The sequence below is a fragment of the Callospermophilus lateralis genome, chromosome 17 (assembly GCF_048772815.1).
Source record: "Callospermophilus lateralis isolate mCalLat2 chromosome 17, mCalLat2.hap1, whole genome shotgun sequence".
Classification (NCBI taxonomy): domain Eukaryota; kingdom Metazoa; phylum Chordata; class Mammalia; order Rodentia; family Sciuridae; genus Callospermophilus; species Callospermophilus lateralis.
The window spans coordinates 46,341,305-46,367,706 of record NC_135321.1 but is presented as its reverse complement, the minus strand read 5'-3'; the positions used below and the strand labels follow the sequence as shown (position 1 = coordinate 46,367,706).

Sequence of the window (26,402 nt, the reverse complement as noted above, 5' to 3'; positions counted from 1 at the left end):
GTGCAGTACATACTACTTGACTACCATTGTAGGTATTTGTAATTCATCAATAAACCAGAGAGCCTCACCCTCTTAAAGCTTATATTCTAACAAGTGAGCAGAGACATATTAAATTACATACTTTGTTAGAAAGCATATTTACTATAGATAAGGTAAATAAAGCAGAAAAACAAGAAATAGGAAAAGGTTGTGTGGGAAGAGAGGTGCACTTTTAATTATTAAAATTCCAGCAAAGATAGAAAGATGAGATAATTAGCCATGTGTATACTTGGAGAAGAGTAGAGCAAAGAACAGCTAGAACAAAGAGCCCAAAGTAGGATTATACTTAGTGTGTTTGAGGAAACTCAAGGAAGATTATGTAGTAGGAGTTAATATGGGCTAGATAAACAGATCCTATAGGGTCTTAGGGATTAATCAAAGGCTTTGGTTTGTGTTTTTAGTGAAATGGGACATGTGGCACGGTTTTAATCTGACTTAATTGACATGACTTAAATTTTTTTAAATTTTTTTTAGTTATAGATGAACATGATACCTTTATTTATTTATTTTTATGTGCTGCTGAGAATCCAACCCAGTGCCTTACCCATGCCATGTAAGCACTCTACCACTGAGCCACAACCCCAGCCCTGCCTTAAACTTTAATAGGACTGTTGTGACTGATGTAAATCAGAAACTGAGATAGAAACTCAAATTTTGCAGCCTACCGTAATTGGTCATTAGACTTCTGGTGTAGAATACTTTAAAAAGGTTAACTATTTGATAGTGAATAACAACACTTGAATACTTGACAATAAGGGCCTCTAGAGTCTGCCAAAATTTAAATCTTGTCTCTGTTACTTACTATTTGACTTAAGTGACTTAACTTCTTTTTCTTCATTCCCATGGTAAAATGAGTAATAATAATATCTCATGAGACACAATTGTGATAATTAAAGTGATGGCATGCAGCACTTAGAGTAGTTTCTGGTGATTTAAGTACACAACAAAGGTTGGCAGTTATCAGTGTCAGTATTGTTATCCCATCTGTAGTTTGCCAAGTAGTGTTGATTCTACCACCACAGTGTTTAAAATTGGTTCTTTCCTTTCTATATGTATTTCCAGTATTCTGATTCAAACCACAGAAGCCCTTGCTTGGACTGTTAAATTTACTGTCTAATTGAGTGCCTTGCTTCCTTCTATACCAGTCATTCTGGTATACTGCTATAAACTTGTCATATTACTTTTATACTCTAAAACCTTAGTTCTTTTCCTCTTGCTTTCTCAATTACATGCACATTTACTCACAGTTTCCTTTCCTATAATTCTTGCTTGCTCTTATCCAACACATATACAGTACTGTGTGCCTTTACTCAAAACAGCATGGATCCTCTACTGAACTTCTTTGCCTTTTGAAATACTTCTAATTTCATCTCAGGTGCCAATGACTACACTTTCTGTTCCACTTCTCACGATAATATTCCCCACTTGGTATTATAGTTATTTGCATGCTTCTTGAATCCTTGGATTTGGAATATTAGATGCAAGGCATTACACACATCTCTTTTGTCTTCCACTTGTGTTCTTCTATAGCTCCATACTATATTATAGACGTTTTAATAAATATTTGTTGAATTTGTTTTCTTTCAATTGTCATCTTCCTCTAGGAAGGATCAACAACATAAAGCAGCTGAACTTGCATCTGAGGAAAATGTTATTCCAGGTTCACCAATAACAGCCTTCTCATTTTCTGGCATTAACCGGCTACGAAGAAAGGAGAATCTCCATGTCCGATACATGGAAAAAGCACAGAATAAACAGGAGTATTCTGTTTGTACAGATGGTAAAGGTTAGAGTTGTTTCTTAGTTACCTGGTTTTGTAAAAAAAAAAAAAGAGTATTTGTCTGTTGTTTTTACATTATTCAGTCTAATGAAGGAAGATAGTCATTGTTCAGTAACCCATGGTACACTTGTTGAGTTTAACTTCCACTAATAAAGTGACGGGGCATTTTCTGCATGTATTATGAGTAGATGTGTTCCTTGTCTGAATATGTAAATACTCAGCATTTTATAAATATAGGAAAGTTTCTTTTTATTTTAAAAATATTTGAATGTGCACATATCTGGGATGGAAGGAAAGAGGAAAAGAATATTAATTTCCATCTCCTGTTTTGAATATATTAATATGCTGATTGATTTGCATACATTATTACTATATGTTAATTATCACAATAGCTTATGGGATAGCTGTTAACTCCTTTTATTGATGAGAAAGAGATGTTAGAGAAGTTAAAAATACACTCAAAGTCAATTGTTATATAAGTAGATAAGTCACAATTAACATACAGGTCTTCCTTGCTCTAAACTTCCATACTTTCCAAGAATTGCCCACAGGTACTGCTACCATTTGGAGCTATTTTTAACTCGTTATTTTTGTTGTAATCTGTAGCAGTTGGGGGTAATTAAATGACTTTATAATGTATATGTTTTGTGAATTATCAGTGACAGATTTTAATTCCAGCCCAGTTTACCATTTCTGTAAAATTCTTTGAAACTACCTTTTTATATAGCCATTAAATTTGTCATATGACATGATACAATGATTACCATTTAATTTTAAAAAAATGGTAAAGATTTTAAGTTTTTACCTAAACTGCTGGTAACAAGGAAAGCATTGGAGGAAGGTAATATATGAAGTTCTGGAGATATTTGTATAGTGCAAATACATTATTGATGGTAGCTATGCTTTTGAAAGAATAAGTAGATATTTATTCTTTGAAATTGGAAAATTGACAGCTTTTCTGTATTTTATATGTGTTTGCATCACCATCTAGTGGAAAGCCAAAGAACTGTTAAAAATTCTACCTACAATTAGCAGCTAAATTAAAACAGGATCTAGATATTATATTTTAGAAGGAGTAGTCATTGGCCTTTTTGTCTGCTATTAGAACATGAATCATTACAGACAGATAATCATCTATATAATTTAGATCATGTTTAGGTTCTTCTATATGAATATCCAGAAACCAAACCACAAAAATTTCTTTACTAGAACATCTTTTGTATCTCACATTATTGTTTCTAGTTTATTTCTTCATTGTATGAGAGCAACATATAACTATTTAAAATTTTTTGCTGTATCCTTATTCTGATCATTTTTTCTTTGGAATCTGAAATTTTGGTTTTAAAGATATAGTAGCTTTTTTTTTTTTTAAAGACAGGATACCTTTATTTTATTTATTTATTTTTATGTGGTGCTGAGGATTGAACCCAGGGCATTGCATGTGCTAGGCGAGTGCTCTACCCCTGAGCCACAACCCCAGCCCCAATATAGTAGCTTTTGAGCCATGCAAAATTTTTAAAAAATAAGTTTTAAGTGATTTAATGACTAATTAGTCTTGTTCTGATCATGTTTGCTTGTTTATCTTAGATACACAGTGCTTTTTAAAATGATTTTCAAGTTACATTTAGACTATGTTTTTCTTTACTTTTATCCTTTTGGTTTTCTTTGAAGTAAATCAGTTGAAATATTTCTGATATGTTCCAGGGTTTCCCTCTAGAAAATTAAAGTAGTGTAAAATGTAATATACATTTTAAGTTAATCTGCTGATTTGTAACAGATACAGGAAAAAAAGAAACATTAAAATGTTATGCCTTAGGCATCTTAGGTCAGAAGAAACTTGTCTCTTCAAGTCCTTGTTCCCACCACTGCCTTTCCTTTGTTCTTAATAAAACTAAAGAAACTTACTTTTTCTTAAAATATGAGAATTATGTCAATAAAATAGTGTTTGTATACATTTAACTACAGGGTAATATTAGCTTATCAGAGTAATATTTTGATAATAATTTTGTTTGTTACATAATTGTTCCTATTTTTCCCCCCTTAGAATTAAGAAAAATCTCCAAGACTTCAACTCACCCTCCACATAAGCCTAATGAAAGTGAAATTCTAGTAGCTGACACTTGTGATCAAAGTCAAGCTCCAGTGACTAGTAAGATACTGAGATTACTTTATAAGTTTAAAATTTGTGATTACTGGTAGACAAGAGTCACCAAAAGTTAGAATTAGACTATTTCAAGAATATTTTTATACAATTTATGTTTATGTTATTAGTTGCCTAGAAGTCTTTTCATATTAGAAAATAATGTTATCCTAGTATTAATTTATATTAATATTCTTATCCATATTAGTATAAATTGCTAATGATATAAGGAAGGCTTTATTATGGATTACTCATTTATTAAAAAAATGTATAAGTATCTACTATATGTCAAGCACTGAACAAAACAAGCCCTTGTCCTTGTGGAATTTATAATTTAGTTGGGAAAGAAAAAGAATAAATACATGTCAGGCGTAGTCAAGTGTGCTGAAGAGAAATGAAGCAGGTAAAAGGGATATTAGAAAGCCTCACTCATTAAGTGACACTTCAGGGGAGACTGAGGGAGGCATGTGGATACCTGAGAGAACAACATCCCAGGCAAAGAAAGTACCATTTGGTTTGCTTGAGAAACTTTAAGGAAACCTGTATAGTTGAAAGAACAGGGGAAAATCCTTTGAACAACAGGAGGAATAGAGTTGCTACTGGGGTAGAAGTGACTGAGAGCAGCAGGTTTGCAGGGTAAGGGATAGGAAAGGTTAAAATTCAGGATTTTGGTTTTTTGTAATATTCTGTTTGAAATATAGAATAGATATTCAGATAAAGATTTTGGATGGGGAGTGGATGTAAATTTGCATTTAGGGAAATTTAGGGTGAAGGTATGTATGGAAGTTTTCAGCATAATTTTTAAAACCATGAGACTTGATGAGATTTCCAAGCAAGTCAATATAGATAGAGGAGAGAAGGTGAGTACTGAGCCTAGAGGAATTCCATTATGTAAATAAATGATTTTTAACTCTTCACATATCCATTCCACCTGTCCAGTGAGCCTTTTTAATTCCCCAAATCACTCCCCCTATGACTTTTTTTTTGGGGGGGTAGGGGTTGTGGGGTTTGAACCCAGGGTCTTATGCATGCTAGAAAATGCTGTACCACTGAGCTACACCCCCACCTCACCTCCACACAATTTTAATATTGCAAAAATGCTATATATTCCATTTATGTACTCTTTACATTTCATTTGTACTTTATACATAAAAAATATAAGACTTTTTTGTCCCGTGAAAGCCATTTTTCACTCCTTTCAGGCAGTATTGCAGCTGTTTTGATTTAGAGATTATGAAAATGAGAAGGAGCGAACAAAGTAGCCAGAGAAGGAGCTGCCCATAAGATAGGACCAAAAGTGAGATCCTTTAGGCCAACTGGAGAGAGGCAAAAGTTGTGTTTTCTATTTCCCAATAAAGGTAGTCCTAGACCTGCTCATGTCTTTTTTTTTTTTTTTAATCTTTCTAGAAGGCTCTCTAATAATACAATCAATATTCTACTACTAACCTATATGCTAATAAATCCCAAATTTATGTCTCTGTCCAATATTCTTCTTCTGGATTCCAAACCACTATATACCCCTGCTGCTGAGCATCTCTCTCTGAATATCTTTCATCTTCAGCATGTCCAAAATGGAAGCTTTCCTATCATACCTACTTTTCATCCTTTTATTTACAACCTCAGTGAACAATACTATACACATTTCTTTTGAGTTACCTAAGTTGAAGAGTTCTAAGTCATTTTATATTCCTGCTTCTTCATCTTATGTTCTATGTAGCTTCTAAGTCTTACTGATTCCGGCTCCTGCATATCTGTTTTACATAGTCTTCTGTACCACCATGGTACTGTTTTAGACCATCAGTATCTCACACCAAGACTGTTTTAGTAATCTAATGAGTCTTTCTGCCTATTAGTGATTACTTCTTGTTCATTATATTTTTAACCCTGGTATTGCTTCTGTCCTCCCTTTAAAATTCTTGGATGTCTCTTCATTGTTTATAGGAGAAATTCTAAACTACTTAGCATAATCTGATCCCTAACTATCCTAGGTAGGCTCCTATCCTACTACTTTCATCTTGTGTGATTCACTTCTAGCAATTAAACCACATGTAGTTCCCTGAACAAGCAATTTTGTTTCAAATATCTGGGACCTCAAGCATACCTAGAATCCTACTTTCTGACCCACATCTAGTTAACCTGCCACACTCCTCTTTCTCCTAATGGTCAGTAGACATTACTTTATGTAGTTTGCCTTGATTTCCCCAAGGATGATACATGAGTCCTATGTTTGAGTCACCGTTTATGTGTACCTTTATTATGTTTACCACATCTCCTGCAGTTCTCTTTTTACCTTTCAACTGTAGTCCATATGATTCTTGAGAACAAGAGCTTTTTCTTTTTATCTAGTGCTTAAACATACCCAGCACATAATAGGTACTCCATAAATACTTACTATGTACAGAAACTCTAAATATACAAAACTTTATAAAATGATTGAATGTAGATGAGTCCTATATAAATATGCATTAGCTTAAAACTTGAAAAACATGCAGTGCTTACAACCTCCACTATATTCACAAAACATACTATAAACATGGTTTAATTACAAATCCATTTTATGATTTTTTTTTTTACAATGTCAATAAAAGCAATCTATGTACTCCATTTAGTACATTTAGGAAAAATGGAAAACTGGAAAGGTTTAGCAAGTGTGGATGCAAAATGCCAGCAACTTATTGTTATTTATAGTAGATACCTTTGAGCTTTCTTGAACAGTATTTTAAAATTTGTCCACTGTTTCCCCCCTGCACCTCCAAGTACTGAGGATTGAACCCAGAGGTGCTTTACCACTGAACCACATCCCCAGCTCTTTTTAGTTTTTATTTTGAGTCAGGGTCTCATTAAGTTGCATAGAGCCTCACTTAGTTATGGAGGGTAGCCTCAAACTTGCAGTCCTCCTTCCTCAGCCTCCTGGGATTATAGGTGTGTCTGGCTCCAGTGCCATCTTATAAATAGGTTCTTTGAGATTTTTTCCTACTTTTTTATAATTTTTTACATGTAATTTCTGAAACTGAGTAATTGGTTTGTTTTTCTCTTATTTAGAAACACGTGGAATAGGCAGTTATTCCACTGATAAATCATCTTTTAATTTGGCTACAGTTGTTGCTGAAACACTTGGACTTAGTGTTCAAGAAGAATCTGTAAGTAATGGTTTAGTTTGTTAATAATATGTGTTATTTGATATGTCTGTTTAGATCTACTCTTAAAGAAATGAGCCAGAGGAAAATTACTTTATCCAAAGATTATTGAATAAAGGCCTAGAACAAAACTAATGTTAGAAAGGTCCTTTTATATTATCTCCCCCAGAGAGTCCTGAGTCTTCAGAATTCTTAGGATATGGGTCAAATCAAAATTATAGGGGAATGATAATGGCTTAAAGGACTTATTTTGTCAGTCCTCTCTCTAGTCCCCTCTTTTATGCTTTCTTCCCACCCTCACTGTATCCAAGAGAAGACCTAAACCTTTAGGTTGGTTTCAGAATTTGTTGGGTCTTTTTGGCATCTTTTAAACTGCGTCTTGGTTTGGAAAAAGATTGAATTCTCAGGACTACTAAGAACCGCCAATCCGGGCTGGGGATGTGGCTCAAGCGGTAGCACGCTCGCCTGGCATGCGTGCAGCCCGGGTTCGATTCTCAGCACCACATACAAACAAAGATGTTGTGTCCACCGATAACTAAAAAAATAAATATTAAAATTCTCTCTCTCTCTCTCTCCCCCTCTCTCACTCTCTCTTTAAAAAAAAAAAAAAGAAAAAAAGAACTGCCAATCCAATTCTTAGGGATTGGTCAGGGATTGGCCCCTGTTGTTTTCATTATTTGAATACTTCCTTACATCAGGCAGGTTTACATCTTTTTTCTTTTCTTAATTGATCCCTAGAAAATAGAAAACTTGAATTCTTCAGTCATAAGAAGTTCTGTTTTGACACAACTTTAAATTAATTTTCTCTGCTTTAGTTAGTAAATGTGTACATACTCATAAAGTTGTCTTACTGTTGAATTTCTGAAAATTGAATTGATTTTTCATTACATTCGAGTTTTTGCTCTTTTTTAGATGTATTCTCAAATGATAGTGGATTTTTTAAAACTCTTTGAAAATTAAATGTGTCTTAATGGTTTTTAATTTCCTCCTATCCATAAATCTAGCAAGTCAGTAGCTTAGACACCAAATATGTTAAGGGAGCTGACATCGAACAATTTGCTGCAGCTGTGGTGGTGTATGCCTGTAATCATGTGACTCATGATGCTGAGGCAGGAGGATCATGAGTTCAAACCCAGCCTAAGCAACTCTGCAAGACCCTGTCACTAATAAAATATATAAAAGTGTGGGCGATGTGGCTTGGTGGTTAAGTCTCTCTGGGTTCAATCCCTCGTATGAAAATTTAAAAAAAAAAAAAACTTGCTCAGAATATGACATACAGCCCAACAACATCTGCATCACTTTTGAAGTTTGTTAGAGATACAGAACCTTAGACCTACTGACCTTGCATTTTAATAAGATCCCTAGTCGACTTGTATGCATGTTAAAGAATAAGAAGCACTGTTCTCTAAAGGATCCTTTTAAATTCATCTGTATTCTCTTCCCATCTTAGTGTGTTTTTTTGGAATTGGAGTTTTATATACCAGTAATACAATGTACTTTTATAAAATTTTAACATCTTAATGCTCTTTCTCTTTAAACTTAATATGCTTCATTTTTATTGTGATGAAATTCACATAATATAAAATTAATCATGTTACAGGATATAATTCAGGGACATTTATATTATAAATATACACTATATTATACAACTGCCACCTCTGTCTAGTTCCAAACCATTTTTTCCTCCAGAAGAAAACCCCATACCTCTGAAACATTCAGTCTTCAATTACCCCACCTTATACCCTGTGGCAGTCACCAATTTACTCTCTGTCCCTATGGATTTACCTATTCTGGATATTTTTGTGTAAATATGAAATTATATACTATATGTCTTTTGAATCTGGCTTCTTTCCTATAGCATAGTTTTGAGGTTCATCCAAATCATAGCATTTACTCAGTACTCTATCCCTCATTAAGGATGTGTAATATTCCATTGTGTGAGTATGCTGCTTATTTTACCATTGAAGGAATCTCAAGCTCCCCTGAGCCCTCTTGGTGATGAGCTCTACCACTGTTTGGAAGGAGATCATAAGAAACAGCCTTTTGAGGAATCTGCAAGAAATAATGAAGATAGTTTAAGGTAACTTGGGGCACTTTGGTGAAGTTCCTTTATAATTAAACCAGTTAATTAAACCCTCTCTCTCCATCAGCATTTAGTTTGTTATTCTGCCTCTATTTTCATTTTTTAAAATGTCTCTCCACTTAATGACCTGTTGAGAGCTTTTGTGCATTACAACAGAGAGGTGGATATTACTTTTAGATCCTTTTTGTACATCATCAAATAGTGTTTAAGAGCTCCCAACCTTGTTATTCTACCCTTTTAAAAGACTCAGTTATCCCTTCTGTGTTTATATTTCCAAGCACTGAATGCTATACAGAATGTATCTGTAAGTTTGGATGAACTTTCCAAGATTGTGTTGCATCTCATTTTTATATCCATTCTAACAATAACTGTAATGACCATAGCAATTTTTTTGTTCAGTTTTTAGATAGACTTATTATATTTAGTCCGTTAACAAAGTAAGTCATTAAGGAAAGTTTTATTATATACTCACCCACCCCTTTTGGGGGGGGAATGTGGGGCAGATGACAAAAATGTAGCTCCAAGAGATTGTTCATTAAATGTCTTATTTAAGGTCACTTAATTATTAAGTACTAAACCCAAGATGTCTATCTTACATTTTCAAAACTAAATCTAATGACCTTTCTACAACTATATCTGCTTTGCTAGAGAAAGGGTGGGTCTTAATATATGTCTAATTCTATAGTATAAGGATTTGGGAGCTAGAGGTGTAGCTTATCAGCAGAGTGCTTTTGCTTAGCAAGCAGGAGTCATTGGGTTCAATCTCCAGCACTACAAAAATAAAAATTCTTTTTTTAATTTGTTAAATATTTTATATAATGAAGTTACTTAAATTACTTAAAAAAACTTATGGGCAAGAATATTAGGGTATTGAAACATGTTTTCTGTATCATTTTCCTCTACTTTTGTCTGCCAAATGGAAATAAAGCAACAGTGGTACTGTGTCTTAAATTTTGGTTAATCATTATCTGCTTCTGATATGTAGAAAATATTTTACTATCTCTTCTGTATTAGCAAAGGTGTTCTCTTATGCCTGTCTTTTCATTTTTTACCCTATTTTTTTTTTAATAAGAATCAAGTTTTATCATTCTTTATTTATTTAGATTTTCAGATTCTACTTCAAAGACTCCTCAAGAAGAATTAACTACTCGGGTGTCATCTCCTGTATTTGGAGCTACTTCTAACGTGAAAAGTAGTTTGTGTTTGAATACAGGTTTATCCCCTTCTCTTTTAGACACTGGGAAAAAAAATCATCTGAAAACAGTCCCTTTTAGTAACACTTCTATTTCTAGATCAGAGAAACCTAGATCAAAATCTGAAGATAGTGCCCTTTTTACACATAATCTTGGGTCTGAAGTAAACAAGGTCATTTGCCAGTCATCTTCTAATAGACAGATACTTATAAATAAAAATATAAGTGAATCCATAGGTAAAATGGATGACACTGATCACACTAAAGATATTACTGATAAACATTTGGTGCCCTTGAAATCTTTGGAAGGCAGAACATCCAAAAGGAAGAAAACTGAGGAAGAAAATGAGCATGAAGTAAGCTGCCCACAAGCCTCTTTTGATAAAGAAAATGCTTTTCCATTTCCAATGGATAGTCAGTTTTCAGTGCATGGAGACAATATGATGGATAAACCTCTGGATCTCTCTGATCGGTTTTCAGCTATTCAGCGTCAAGAGAAAAGCCAAGCAAAGGAGACCTTTAAAAACAGATTTAAGCAAGTGACTCTCTATGAGGCTTTTAAGCCCATTCCGAAAGGCTCTTCCTCAGGCCATAAGGCCTTGGATGGGAGCCGAATATTACCCAAAGATTCTTCAGAGGAGCCCTGTTTACAGGAGTGCATCCTCCAGTCCTTGAATAAATCCTCACCAGACAACAAAACACCATTACAGATAAAAGAAGAAAATCTTGTATTCAAAATCCCTCTGTGTCCACGTGAAAGTTTGGAGACAGAAAATCTTTTTGATGACATGAAGGTTTGTATTAAATGTGTAAGGATTTTTATAAAAATGGTTGTTTGATTTCATTTAGATGTTAATGGTTATTTCTGTTTAGGGTGCTGGTTCTCATGAGCCAATAAAAATTAAAACCCAGCCAGTCCAAGGAGCATGTGAACTTGCATCAGTCCTTCAGTTAAATCCCTGTAGAATTGCTAAGACAAAGTCTCTGCAAAACAACCAAGGTATGGATGTTATAAATAGGATGTCTAGTCTTTTTTAAATGGCAAGAATATCATTTGAATTATTTGAATAAATTAAATTGTTTTAAGAAAAATAGTCTTTTTTCTTCTTGCATGTTTTTGCTTACAGGATGATTCTCATTGGTTTAATTTTACCTTTGATTTTTCTGCTGTTGTGCTTTTTGAAAAAAATGAATCGCGAGTTAAATATCTGCTTTTCTAAGTGATCTTGTGGATTATTTTACATAGTTATTTCTTATTTCCTTTATAAAAGCTTTAAGAATCTAAACTATACAGAATTCTAAAAAATATAAATTAGAATTTTTATCATCCAAACCTTGTTCCTTACCCTGATAATCTGTCCTTTTTCTTTGCATTTACATGTAAATATGTGAATGTTTACATTTATATAGGTTTGAAGACTTCCTGTTTGAAAATGTTATTTGCCCTAATATATAGATAAATCTTTCCATAATTCTACTTGTTAAAGGAGTCCTCTTGAGGGTCTGAGGATTTGTTATTGAGGTAGCAAACATTTCTGTAGTTCACATGCAGTATTTTTTTATTAACTATTATCCTTCAGTGACAACTTCTTCCTTCATTCTGGACTTACTTTTATTTTCTCCTGAAGCACATTCTTTACTTGCTCTTCCAGCAAGAGTTTCATACTCTGTATGAAAACTTTTCTTTTACATTTATTATTTTAGCTGTGGGGAATTTATAATGGACCTAGTTAAGTTCTCTTATTCTACTTGGAAACTACTTCACACTCTGCAGCTGCAGTTATGTAGTTGTCATGTCTTGTGTCTACATACAATATGTTGAAAACCTCTCCAGACAATGTTATCATTTTAACTTTTAAAAAATTTTTATTGATTTGCTTGCTAAGCAAATACTAAACTTGGAATAATACAGATAACATTAACATGGCTCCTACTTTTTAAAAGATTATTGAAATATATATCACATACCATAAAAATCACCCATGAAAATGTTCACTTCATTGGTTTTAGCATATTCTCAGAGTTGTACGTCTATCACTGTCACCTAGGTTTAGGACACATAAATCACCATCTCTCTTTCTGCTCCCAATCGTAGGCACCACTGATATACTTTTAGTCTCCATAGATTTAACTGTTCTAGAGGTTTCCTATAAGTGAAACCAGTCAGTATATAATCTTTTGTGTCTGACTTTTTTCACATGGCATACTATTTTCAATTTTCATCCATATCATAGTATTTACCAGTGTTTTCTTTTTATTTCTGAATAATACTTCATTGTATACTGTGTTTTATTTATGTATCAATTTATAGAAATTTGTTTCTTTTTTGCTATTATGAATATAATATACTGTGAACATTTATGTACAAGATTTAGTGTAGATGTTTTTATTTTTTCCTTGGGTTATTACTAGGAATGAAATTATTGAACTATATACCAAATCCATATTTAAACTTTTGAGGGACTGCCTATTTTCTTTCTTTTTTTAATTGCTTTTATTTTTTAAATACATGATAGTGGAATGCATTACAATTCTTATTACACTTTTGGAACACAATTTTTCATATCTCTGTATATAAAGTATGTTCACACCAATTCGTGTCTTCATGCATGTACTTTGGATAATGATGTCCATCACATTCCTCCATCATTCGTAACCCCCTGCCTTCTCCCTTCCCCTCCCACCTCTCTGCCCTATCTAGAGTTCATCTATTCCTCCCATGCTCCCTCTCCCTACCCCACTATGAGTCAGCCTCCTATATCAGAGAAAACATTCGCCATTTGTTTTTTGGGGATTGGCTAACTTCACTTAGCATTATCTTCTCTAACTCCATCCATTTACCTGCAAATGCCATGATTTTATTCTCTTTTATTGCTGAGTAATATTCCATTGTGTATCTATGCCACATTTTTTAAATCCATTCATCTATTGAAGGGCATCTAGATTGGTTCCACAGTTTAGCTATTGTGAATTGTGCTGCTATAAACATTGATGTGGCTGTGTCCCAGTAATATGCTGTTTTTAAGTTCTTTGGGTATAGAGAAGAATGATAGTTGGGTCAAATGGTGGTTCCATTCCAAGTTTTTCAAGGAATCTCCATACTGCTTTTTATATTGGCTGCACCAGTTTGCAGGGACTGCCTATTTTCCAAAGCAGCTAAACCATTTCACATTCCCATCAATATTATGGGTTCCAGTTTCTCCATGTTCTCACTAATAGCATATCTTTTCTCCATATCTAAGATGCATCCTTTGAAAATATCCAGTGGAGTATAGATCCAGGAGCAGACCTTTCTCAGTATAAAATGGATGTTACTGTAATAGATACAAAGGTAAGTTAAAAAATAAAACCAAAGCCCATTTGGTTCATATTCTAATGAGTTATAAACCTCCTCTCCTGTGACCTGAGATAGCTAATTCTTAAAACCTTTATTTATTTATTCAGAAAACAAATAAAGATGTTTATTCTTCCAACTTTATATTATTTTTGAAAGGGTAATAATACTTTCTGACTTTAAAGGCCTTTTCTGAAAATCATTAATATACTTTTAAAAAATAATGCAAAATTCTACTTATATCTTTTTGCATATTTTTATTGGTATATTAGAGCTGTACATAATGATGGGATTTGCTGTTACATATTCATATATGCTCACAGTAAAATAATGCAATTTGGTCAGATCTTTCCCATGTATTTCCCTTTTCCCTCCCCTCTTCCTCTTAGTTATATATTTTAAATATATAAGTTAAATATTTTAAATGCCCCCCATTCCCTGTACCAGGAATTAAATCCAGAACCCTTTTTATTTTTTATTTTGAGATAGTGTCTTGCTAAGTTGCTGAGGCTGGCTTTGAGATCATCCTGCCTCAGCCTCTCAGGTTGCTGGGATTACTGGCATGTGCCACCATACCCAACTAAAATAATTTATTTTTATCAAAGAATTCATTATATGTCTTGACTAGCTTTAGAGTAACATACCAATAAGAAAAAGTTTGTTTTTCCCATTGACTACTTTTTTTTAAATTGTTTTGCCTTATATTTAGGTTCTGCATAGATTGAGAATTTTTTCACTTGGTAGTATAGTAATAACAAAAATTTTAACAGTTGCTAAGATAATATGTACACATTAATAAATCAAATTTGATTATTGAAATTGTCATTCTTGGCATACAATGATGTTTATTATAGTGAGGCTGACTGGGGAAGAAGACAGGAAAAACTCCAAAGAGTTTACTGGTAAATAAGCCTCCTTTCCCATAGCAGCAGCCCTCTTTTCCTGTGTTCGAGAGAAGATGGTTATATATTGAAGCTAAAATATTTTACAGGCAATAAAATCTAGATCTCTGTTCCTAAAGAATAAAAATAAATATAACAGTTCTCAGGAATAGTAAACATTTATATGACATATGTTTTGCCAAAATTTTTTGATAAAAAGTAAATATAAAACCATAAAGGAATAATCATTAAAATCCTGGATTTTTAAAATATTTATTCAGGATGGCAGTCAGTCAAGATTAGGAGGAGAGACAGTAGACATGGACTGTACATTGGTCAGTGAAACCGTGCTTTTAAAAATGAAGAAGCAAGAACAAAAAGGAGAAAAAAATCCAAGTAAGTTTTTTTTTTTAATTGTAATAAAATGTGGAATGAAGTTTAGTCATATCATTGTACTGGTTTAGTGCTGTGCCCTCTTTATCATAAACTAGGGTTTTTTCCTGCTCTTTTAATTTTATGTTTCTCTTTAGTAAAAACTTAGCTTCAGTAATTTAGGGGAAAAAATCTTTAATTAAAATAATTTTGTTTCAGAAAAAATTCAACTGCCAGTTTTGTACATGAAATTTAGTTGGAGTACAGCCTCATTTGTGTGTTGCTTGTGATTGCTTACTCTATTCAAGGAAAGAATTAAGTACTTGGTGCAGAGCCCATTTGGCTCCACAAGACTAAAATATTTATTGTTTGATCTTTTAAGAAAAGAAAATCTGATCATTAGATAGTTTTTCATAAAAAGTTCAAAGAGGATCCTAAGAGTACTGTGTTTTATGATTTTCTCCATCAATTTAATAAAAAAGGAAAAATCTAGTAAAACATTAGTGTAGAATCGCTAAATGGCAAGAGAAAGAGTATATATGCTGAGTTAATCTAGCATATTAGCTTTTATAGACAACGGATTTAGTCAAATCAGGGTCTACCTACCTTTGTAGTAAGAAACTGTTAATCCTTCCCCAAGAAGTATGATTTTCCACAAGAGGAGAGAAAGAACAATGGAATGGTTCTGGTTAGCACTACTTTAGCATATGATGTGAGAACACACAGACTGCTGACAGTTGTCATTTATCATCCTTATGTATTGAAGAGTTAAGAGCTTGACACCTGGGGATATGATACTAAAAGTGGAGGCATTTTTCAGTGATCACCTGTTAGACATTCAGTCAGGTGATACATTCCTTCTGCTGGACTTTCTATAGTCTACCTTCTTAGGGCCTTTTAAAAAAAAAAAGCTAGTCTTGCTTAGCTTCTCTTAAATCGACTTTTTATTTGCTGCCCCAAATGCAGTGAGTGATATTTCAGTATTCCTTGCCTTGAATCTTTGTTCTTTATTTTTTTAAAACATAGAATTTATTGTTATTTTTTAAAATTTGAATTATATATGGGATCATCATCACTTTTTTTTTTTAATCTTCAGTCTTTAGATATGATTAAGCAGATGGCTTGTTGTAAGAATAGTATGTGAAATAGGAGACATTATTGAAACCCTATTTTGGTGGGGGGGAATCTGCCCATAATATGTAAAACCTTTTTAACACTTAGAATTGTTATTATTGAAATAACTTCTTAAATTACTGCTAATATTTTAATTCAGAAAAATGTTTTCTATATCTCTGTTCTGTGTTAGATTTACTAGGTGCTGTGATAGATCAGTAAAGTTATGCTTTCTTAAGTATTTTGCAGTCAGAAGTCAGACCAACAACAACAACAAAATAAGTCAGCAATTTAACATTGTGATTTACTAACAGCATATACAGAATGCTTTAGGGATGTGTATTATTATAGCACCTGACCCATGGAAATAATATTTTAATTAATAGATACACCCCTTAGCATTAAAATAAATATTTAATCACTCAATAATAACAAGCAAAAATTCCATACCAGGAAGTATTTTAGGAACTGAAAATAAAAAAAAAAAAAAGAAAAAAATACCTATCTCATGGAACTTATATTCTAATGGGAAAGAAACAAGCAGATATATAGTATGGTAGATGAAATACATGGTATGATAGATGATGGTAAGTCAAGGAGAAAAGGCAAGGTGAGAGTGATAGCACAGTATGATTCGGAGAGGTAGTAGAGTAATCTCATCTGACCAGTATTCTGTCAGTTTTGTTTTTGCTTTTGTTTTGTTTTGTTTTGTTTTGGGGTTTTGGTACTAGGGATTGAGCATGGGCATTTTTTCACTGAGGCTCTAAGTTGCTAAGGGTGGCCTCAAACTTCAGATCTTTCTGCCTCAGCCTCTGAAAGCGATCACAGGTGTGCATCACCATGCCTGATTTGTTTTGTCACATTTGTTAGCCAACTAAATCTGTTTCTGGTTTTTCTTAAATTCTAATGTATTTTAAAATGTAATTATGAGCAAGGTGCTGTGGTGCATACCTGTAATCCCAGCAGCTCCAAGATGAAGAGATAGGAGGATCCAGAGTTCAAAACAAACCTCAGCAAAAGTGAGGAACTAAGCAACACAGTGAGACCCTGTCTCTAAATAAAATACAAAATAGGGCTAGGATGTGGCTTAGTGGTTAAGTGCCCCTGAGTTCAATACAGGGTACCTAAATAAATAAATAAAATGTAATTATGTAATGGGAAATGTAGTTAGAACTCAAAAGATGAACTTAACACTTCTATATATCAAATTGGGCATTGGATTATTATTTCTATAAATTTAAACTATCAAGTGCTAATGATGATACAAGAAAATACTGTTTTTCCTACTTCATTAGAAAAACAAGTAAGAATTCGATAGGTTTTAATGTCCACTGTTTATACAATTTTTGTTTAAACTTGGTGCTTTTTGTCATTTATTTTGTTGTATTTTTTATTCCTCACAGCTTCTTTGGTAAGACTCCTTTTGGTTTATATGAATTGTATATGAACGGATACGGGGAAGAGACTTTGATGTTTATAAGCTGGTTATGTCAGTAACAAAAACTAGCATTTTCTTCATATGAGTAAAGGATGTTAAAAAGCATTGTAAATACTCAGTTAACTACCAGGACATGAGAGTTTATTTTTGCCTCATGCACCAAGTATAATTTAAGCCTCACCATAAGAATCATGATTTAAGAAGTGCCTTTAAATATCTCAATGTATACATTATAGTTTGTTAACCACTTACAGTCACTGAGTTAACCCTTAATATCACTGCTTGTAACTATTATTTTTAGGATCACATTTTTAACACATGTTCACAAACATCACTTATTTATGTCTGTTCACTTAAAGAACACTTCACAACTCTGCTTAGAACCTATATTTTAATAGTTATGTTTTAAAGAATTGTTTTTAAGCATGTCATTATATACATTACAGTTTTTAACCCATTTATATTCACTTTAAATAAAGTTTACAGGTAACATTCTTAGAACCATCTTATACACTTGAATCTATAAGTTCTTCATACATCTCTTCATAAAAAGAACACTCTTCAAAGTAAAGCCTGTAATCCACATGTAACAAGAGTCCCTAAAGACCTCATTACATTATTTTGTGGCAGTTATTATAGGTTTCTCCTTGGTCTACATGGAAAGCAGAAAGCTAGTTTTGTTCTAAGCCAGTGCTTTTTTTTTTTTTTTTACGTAGATGGAGAAAATAAAATGAATGATAGCTTGGAAGATATGTTTGATCAGACAACACATGAAGAATACAAATCTTGTTTGACAGATAATTTCTCCCAGATGGAAGATGAAGAGGAGGAATTGTCTGCTGCCACAAAGAAACCAAATAGTAAGGCTGTTTTCTCTTTAAATTATGGCTTCTCCGTTAAACTGAGATCAGTAAGCAACTCATAAAGCTAATTAACCAAGGCTTGATAATGCATTATTGTCCATTTATTTAATTTTCTCAACCCTATATTACAAAGTCCTATTTGGTCTTCCTTCATAAGAAAGACCATTTTTTGAGGTAATAGCTGAATACTTAATTAGGCATGCAAGTGAAAGTATCTAGAAGGCAGTTGGCATGTATTTAGAGTATGGACAAGAAATCCAGAATAAACAATCTGAGGGCAGAAGGTCTTCAGCAAGTAGATGGAGTTTAAAGCCATGAAATACAAGTGAAATCACTTTGGTATTAAAAAACAAATATAAAAAAGAAACATTTAGGGTTCTGACCTCTACAACATGGCAACATGTTTTGTTTTCTCAGAGAAACAAAGAACCAACAAAGGAAAGTGAGAAAAAGCTTTAGATTGTGTGGTAAGAGGGAAGGACAGATGTACTGTTCTGGAAGCCAAGTGCACATGTTTCTGTATCTTCATTATACTTGTCCAAGTCCTCTCTCTTCTGAAATCCTTATTGAATCCAGCTGACTATTTGACATCTGATAAGCATCTTTAACTTAATATAGTCAAATTAGAAATCTTTATTTTTCTACCCGAATTTGATCTTCATTTGCTTCTCCAGATCTCATTAACCATAGTACCTCTCTACCTCATTGCTAAAGATAGAAGTGGAGGCATCTCATATTTAACCTCACCTTGTCTAATATAGTAGTACTACTAGCTCTAAAATATATTTTATGTCACTTCACTTCTCTCCCCCTAGGCAGCAAACCACTGCTGTCTCGCCTATTTTATCATAGACCTTCTAACTTGTCTTTTGTATCAGTTGTTTCTCCTCTACAGAATATCAAGAAGGATTTACTTTAAATGTAGACTGGATTGTATTCTTTTTACTTTAAAATTCATCAGTGATTAGAAGATATTTGAATAGCCATTAAGCACAGGAAGAGATGTTCAGCATTATCAGACATCAGGGAACAAATACCGCTTCACACCCACTGAGATTATTAAAAAGACTAGTAATACCTAATATTGGAAAGGTTGAAGAGCAGCTGAAACTTCCACATACAGAGGATAGAAATATAAAATTGTTAAGACTACTTTTGAAAATGGTTTGGAAAGCAATTTTTTTTAATAGCTTCATAGAGGTTTGTTCATTTTATATATCTATCCATCACCCAGCAATTTGAATCCTAGATGGATTACCCAAGAAAATATAAAATATACAAAATAATGTGTTTAAAATGTTTTTAACCATACTATTTAAAATAGCTCAAAACTGGAAACAACCCAATTATCAACACATGAATGGAATATTACTTATCTAGTAGGAAAGAAACTACTAGAGCCAACAACATGGATAAATCTCCATTTTGTTGAGCTTTAGAAAAATACAAATGATAAACAAACATACCATATAATAATGTAGTTTTAAAACAGGCATAACTGAGTTATTTAATGAGAGAAAAATCACTGTGGGAAATTGAAACTCCTTCTCTTAGACTTTGAGGCCCATCGTGTTCTGATATCTGCCCACCTCTCCAGCCTCATTTTTCCCAGTCCTTCCCTTTCTTCACTAAATCTCAACCATACTAGCCTTCTCATAGTACCATAACATACCATACTTTTCCCTATTTCCAGACCATTACCTGTAACATCCCCACCCCCACCTCTTTTCATGGCTGACTTTTCATTTATCAGTTACTACCTCTGTGTTCTTTCTCAGGTAAGCCTTAACTGTTCATTCACCTGCTTAATGTTAACTGTCCACTTTCTTTCTTAAGTTCTGTTTCTCTCACTGTAATGTAGACTCCATAAGGACAAGAGATGAGGTCTTTCTTGTTGTACCTCTGTGTCCAGAACTTAACACAATGCTGAGTAAATTCTGATTCAGATTAGATAACAGTTGTACTAATTTGAGTCTAGACATCTTGAAATTCAGATCCCATGTTCTGAGTTCTAGTTCTTAAATTTTGTCCCCATTTTCTGATCAAATGCTCTATTTTATAGTTACAACCTACTTTAAAGACACATTATGAAAAATAAACAGGACAAGTAAGCGAGATGTACTAAAAGCAACCTTCTGTATTCTTTCTTGCTAGATGATAATAATGAATATCTGAGTAGTTCTTTTAAAATACCTTCTGAGATGTAGGTGTTTAGTAACTGAGATGTGGTTCAATCAGCACCATTTTCATTATGTGAATGAAAAAGAAAAAGTAGTGATAGAAAATTTAAATGAGTTACCCAGGGGTCTAGAGTATGAAACTCAGTAAAAAGGGAAGCTTTGATACATGTCATATTTCTTTCTGAACAAGCTAATTGTTTCTCATTAAATTCTACACTCATTTTGTTACATGCTTGTTTTGTTTATAGCACATGTTGATAAACAAGATAAGGTCAAGCAGAGAGCATTTGTGGAGCCATATTTTAAAGATGACCAGAGGTAAGTGAGTCTTTACTACTACAAGCAAGGAGATTAGAAGTACAACAGAGCTCTTTGTTGGAATATCTCTAAGCTCTTAAATTGTCATTTTAATTAAAATACAATCATTTACTTAATTATCATAACCAAAAAGGACTCAAGAATAAAAATGACAAACTTTACAAATATAGGAATTTTTACTAGCACCACACTTTTTTTGTTTGTTTTTTGATACTGGGGATTGAACTTGGGAGCACTTGACCACTGAGCCATATCCCCAGACCTTTTTGTATTTTGTTTAGAGATAGTGTCATCCACTGAGTTGCTTAGCACCTCGCTAAATTACTGAGGTTGGCTTTGAACTCACAATCCTCCTGCCTCCAGCCTCCCTAGGTGCTGGGATTACAGGTATGTGTCACCATGCCCGGCTATCACTCATTGTTAAAAAGAAGGTAGTTACAGTTTTTGTTTTGTTTTTGTTTTTGTTTTGCTGTGCAGTAACTTTATGTTTTGTCCCTAGCAATGGACACTTTGAATGTTTACAGTCATGCTAGCACACATAATTGCTGCTATGAATAGCTTTGCACTCCCCCTTTTTGTATTTTTGCTTATGTATCTTTGGGATAGATATCTGAAAGTAGAACTATAGAGTAATGATTGTCATTTTAGAGGTGCACTAATTTAAAAAAAAATGTATTTTTATTTATTCTGAAGCTACTAAATAGCCAGATACATAAGATATACATAAAGAAAAGATGATAAAGGTATCAATTTAACTTGGTTACTTTCCCCACTGAGAATTCTAGCAAACCCGGGAAAATGCATTGTGTTGTGTCAGAGACAAAAAACTTAGTAGCCTTCTAAATGATGCTTTATGTAAGGTCTTGCTCCTGATGGCAGTTTAATAGTAAATTCCCTAGTACATTGCAATTACTTCAAAAATAGAATAGCTAATATTCAAATGAAAGGATAGAGCCAAGATATGTTCTGTATAAGTTTACAATTTCGTGAAACTCTTTGAAAAAATATATATATTTGTGGCAATATTTTTTAATCATCCTTTCTTGATCTTTCTTTTTAAATTGTCGGATTGCTTCAGAGTTGAGAGTTTTTAGGTTAAAACACAACAGGAAGCCAGGTGCGCGTCACACCAGGTGCGTGTCACACTCTGTCATCCCAGCAACTGGGGAGACTGAGACAGGAGGATTGCAAGTTCAAGATCATCCACGGCAACTTAGACACTCTAAAAATAAAATATAAAAAGAGATGGTGTAGAACACCCCTGGGGTCAATCCTTAGTACTGCCAAACAAAAACAAAAAGGACCTGTAACTTCATTTACTTATAAAAACAGCAGCTAAAATTTAATATATGTGCAATTACCAACTCTTCATTTACTGTCTTTTAAGTGTTAATTTTTCTGCATACCTATACCTATACCTAAACCTCACTGGCTTGGACCCTTCCTAAGTTTTTAGTGGTTCACAATAGGATCCTGGCCATTAAAGAGAAGTACAAATTTTAATTGTGCCCAATATTTTGAAGAACTCAGGATAAGTAGAGGCAGCAAAAGGTTATATTTCTTTTGTACACAATTGCAAATGGCGTACAAATGGATAAATCTGTTCTTCAGGGAGAAATAGGTTAGCCCTGAAATTTGAGTTTAACAATATAGTTATTAGCTTTTTAATTAGTTATATTTTACCTTCTAGCTTTAGCTTACTATTTTCTATCAGAGACAAATAAGAAGTAATAGTTCTCCTTCACTTACAAAGAAATATCCACAAATGGACTTCATATATAATAGGCATATATGTCATTGTTTTTCTAATATACTGAATGCGCATCTCAAATATAATGAATTAGTGTTTGGGGATTATTTCTCCTCTGTACTTAAACCTTTGTTAATTTAAATCTTAAGCCAAAGATTTTTGCAGTAGCAAATGAGTTAATATTAAATTCAGTTTATTTTGTTCCCCCAGAGAGACTAGCTTACAAAATTTCCCTCATATTGAGGTAGTTCGGAAGAAAGAAGAGAGAAGAAAGTTGCTTGGACACACATGTAAAGAATGTGAAATTGTAAGTACTAATATAACCACTCTTTTATAGGTTTTAAATGCATGATTTAAAAATCACAGATACAAATTATATTTATATCCAGAAACCATGTTTGAGCCAGGAATAATAGAAGAAATAAATATATATATGTGAGCTATGACCTGAGAGAATGAATGAAAATGAAAGCCCTCAATTTCTTTTTTTTTAATTTATTTTATTTTATTTTTTTTATTGGTTGTTCAAAACATTACAAAGCTCTTGACAAATCATATTTCATACATTAGATTCAAGTGGGTTATGAACTCCCATTTTTACCCCAAATACAGGTTGCAGAATCACATCGGTTACACATCCACATTTTTACATAATGCCCTATTAGTAACTGTTGTATTCTGCTACCTTTCCTATCCTCTACTATCCCCTCCCCTCCCCTCCCATCTTCTCTCTCTACCCCATCTACTGTAATTCATTTCTCTCCTTGTTTATTTTCCCATTCCCCTCACAACCTCTTATATGTAATTTTGTATAACAATGAGGGTCTCCCTCCATTTCCATGCAATTTCCGTTTTCTCTCCCTTTCCCTCCCACCTCATGTCTCTGTTTAACGTTAATCTTTTCTTCCTGCTCTTCCTCCCTGCTCTGTTCTTAGTTGCTCTCATTATATCAAAGAAGACATTTGGCATTTGTTTTTTAGGGATTGGCTAGCTTCACTAAGCATAATCTGCTCTAGTGCCATCCATTTCCCTGCAAATTCCATGATTTTGTCATTTTTTAGTGCTGCGTAATACTCCATGGTGTATAAATGCCACATTTTTTTTATCCATTCATCTATTGAAGGGCATCTGGGTTGGTTCCACAGTCTAGCTATTGTGAATTGTGCTGCTATGAACATCGATATGGCAGTATCCCTGTAGTACACTCTTTTAAGGTCTTCAGGGAAAAGTCCCAGAAGGGCAATAGCTGGGTCAAATGGTGGTTCCATTCCAAGCTTTCCCAGGAATCTCCATACTGCTTTCCAAATTGGCCGCACCAATTTGCAGTCCCACCGGCAATGTACAAGAGTACCCTTTTCCCCACATCCTTGCCAGCACTTGTTGTTGTTTGACTTCCTAATGGCTGCCAGTCTTACTGGAGTGAGATGGTATCTTAGGGTGGTTTTGATTTGCATTTCTCTGACTGCTAGAGATGGTGAGCATTTTTTCATGTACTTGTTGATTAATTGTATGTCCTCCTCTGAGAAGTGTCTGTTCAGGTCCTTGGCCCATTTGTTGATTGGGTTATTTGTTATCTTATTGTCTAATTTTTTGAGTTCTTTGTATACTCTGGATATTAGGGCTCTATCTGAAGTGTGGGGAGTAAAAATTTGTTCCCATATGTGGGCTCCCTATTTACCTCTCTTATTGTTTCTCTTGCTGAGAAGAAACTTTTCAGTTTAAGTAAGTCCCATTTGTTGAGTCTTGTTATTAACTCTTGTGCTATGGGTGTCCTGTTAAGGAATTTGGAGCCCGACCCCACAATATGTAGATCGGAGCCAACTTTTTCTTCTATCAGATGCAGAGTCTCTGATTTGATATCAGGCTCCTTGATCCACTTTGAGTTAACTTTTGTGCATGGCGAGAGGAGGGGATTCAGTTTCATTTTGTTGTGTATGTATTTCCAGTTTTCCCAACACCATTTGTTGAAGATGCTATCCTTCCTCCATTGAATGCTTTTAGCCCCTTTATCAAATATAAGTTAGTTGTGACTTTGTGGATTAGTCTCTGTGTCCTCTATTCTGTACCATTGGTCCACCCGCCTGTTTTGGTACCAGTACCATGCTGTTTTTGTTACTATTGCTCTGTAATGTAGTTTGAAATCTGGTATCGCTATACCACCTGATTCATACTTCCTGCTTAGAATTGCTTTTGCTATTCTGGGTCTTTTATTTTTCCATATGAATTTCATGATTGCTTTATCTATTTCTACAAGAAATGCCATTGGGATTTTGATTTGCATTGCCTTAAACCTATAGAGAACTTTTGGTAATATCACCATTTTGATGATGTTCGTTCTGCCTATCCATGAACAGGGTATATTTTTCCATCTTCTAAGATCTTCTTCTACTTCTCTTTTTAGGGTTCTGTAGTTTTCATTGTATAAATCTTTCACCTCTTTTGTTAGGTTGATTCCCAAGTATTTTTTTTTTTTTTTTTTTTTTGAGGATATTGTGAATGGAGTGTTTTTCTGTTTCAGAAGTTTTGTCGCTGATATACAGAAATGCCTTTGATTTATGCATGTTGATTTTATATCCTGCCACTTTGCTGAATTCATTTATTAGTTCCAGTAGTTTTTTTGTAGACCCTTTTGGGTCTTTTAGGTATAGAATCATGTCATCCTCAAATAGTGATAATTTAAGTTCTTCTTTTCCTATTTTTATGCCTTTAGTTTCTTTCATCTGTCTAATTGCTCTGGCCAGTGTTTAGAGAACTATATTGAATAGAAGTGGTGATAGAGGGCATCCCTGTCTTGTTCCAGATTTTAGAGGGAATGCCTTCAATTTTTCTCCATTCAGAATGATGCTAGCCTGAGGCTTAGCATAGATATCTTTTACAATGTCAAGGTAAGTTCCTGTTATCCCTAGTTTTTCTAATGTTTTGAACATAAAGGGATGCTGTACTTTGTTGAATGCTTTTTCTGCATCTATAGAGTTGATCATATGGTTCTTATCTTTAAGTCTATTGATGTGGTGAACAACATTTATTGATTTCCGTATATTGAACCATCCTTGCATCCCAGGGATGAATCCTACTTGATCATGGTGCACAATTTTTTTGATGTGCCTTTGTATCCGATTCACCAGAATTTTATTGAGGATTTTTGCATCTAGGTTCATCAGAGATATTGGTCTATAGTTTTCTTTCTTTGAGGTGTCTTTGTCTGGTTTCAGAATCAGGGTGATGTTGGCCTCATAGAATGAATTTGGAAGAGCTCCCTCTTTTTCTATTTCCTGAAATAACTTGAAAAGTATGGGTATTAATTCTTCTTTAAAGGTTTTGTAAAACTCCGCTGTATACCCATGCGGTCCTGGGCTTTTCTTGGTTGGTAGTCTTTTAATTTCTTCTTCTATTTCATCCATTGATATTGTTCTGTTCAAATTGTGTGTATCCTCCTGACTCAGTCTGGGCAGATCATATGACTTAAGAAATTTATCGATGTCTTCACTATCTTCTATTTTATTGTAATATAGGTTTTCAAAATAATTTCTAGTTGTCTTCTGTATTTCTGTAGCATCTGTTGTGATATTGCCTTTTTCATCCCATATGTTAGTAATTTGAGTTCTCTCTCTTCTTCCCTTCGTTAGCATGGCTAAGGGTCTGTCAATCTTGTTTATTTTTTCTAAGAACCAACTTTTAGTTTTGTCAATTTTCTCAATAGTTTCTTTTGTTTCAATTTCGTTGATTTCCGCTCTGATTTTAATTATTTCTTGCTTTCTGCTACATTTGCTGTTGTTTTGCTC

General features: G+C 33.7%; 1 protein-coding gene across 2 annotated transcripts in view; it reads left to right on the top strand.

The window, feature by feature from the left end:
* Rbbp8 (RB binding protein 8, endonuclease) overlaps positions 1–26,402 on the top strand; it is a 78,686-nt gene that overhangs the window by 35,838 nt on the left and 16,446 nt on the right. Inside the window, exons 7-17 of one of the 2 annotated variants that reach the window (XM_076836556.1) lie at positions 1,644–1,819; positions 3,864–3,968; positions 7,002–7,099; positions 9,064–9,176; positions 10,283–11,165; positions 11,245–11,371; positions 13,614–13,702; positions 14,868–14,982; positions 18,226–18,369; positions 20,801–20,870; positions 22,831–22,927. In XM_076836556.1, coding sequence (XP_076692671.1) covers positions 1,644–1,819; positions 3,864–3,968; positions 7,002–7,099; positions 9,064–9,176; positions 10,283–11,165; positions 11,245–11,371; positions 13,614–13,702; positions 14,868–14,982; positions 18,226–18,369; positions 20,801–20,870; positions 22,831–22,927 — 2,017 coding nt within the window. Of the gene's footprint in view, positions 1–1,643; positions 1,826–3,863; positions 3,969–7,001; positions 7,100–9,063; positions 9,177–10,282; positions 11,166–11,244; positions 11,372–13,613; positions 13,703–14,867; positions 14,983–18,225; positions 18,370–20,800; positions 20,871–22,830; positions 22,928–26,402 lie in introns of both variants that reach the window. The other variant, XM_076836555.1, reaches the window with a different exon arrangement.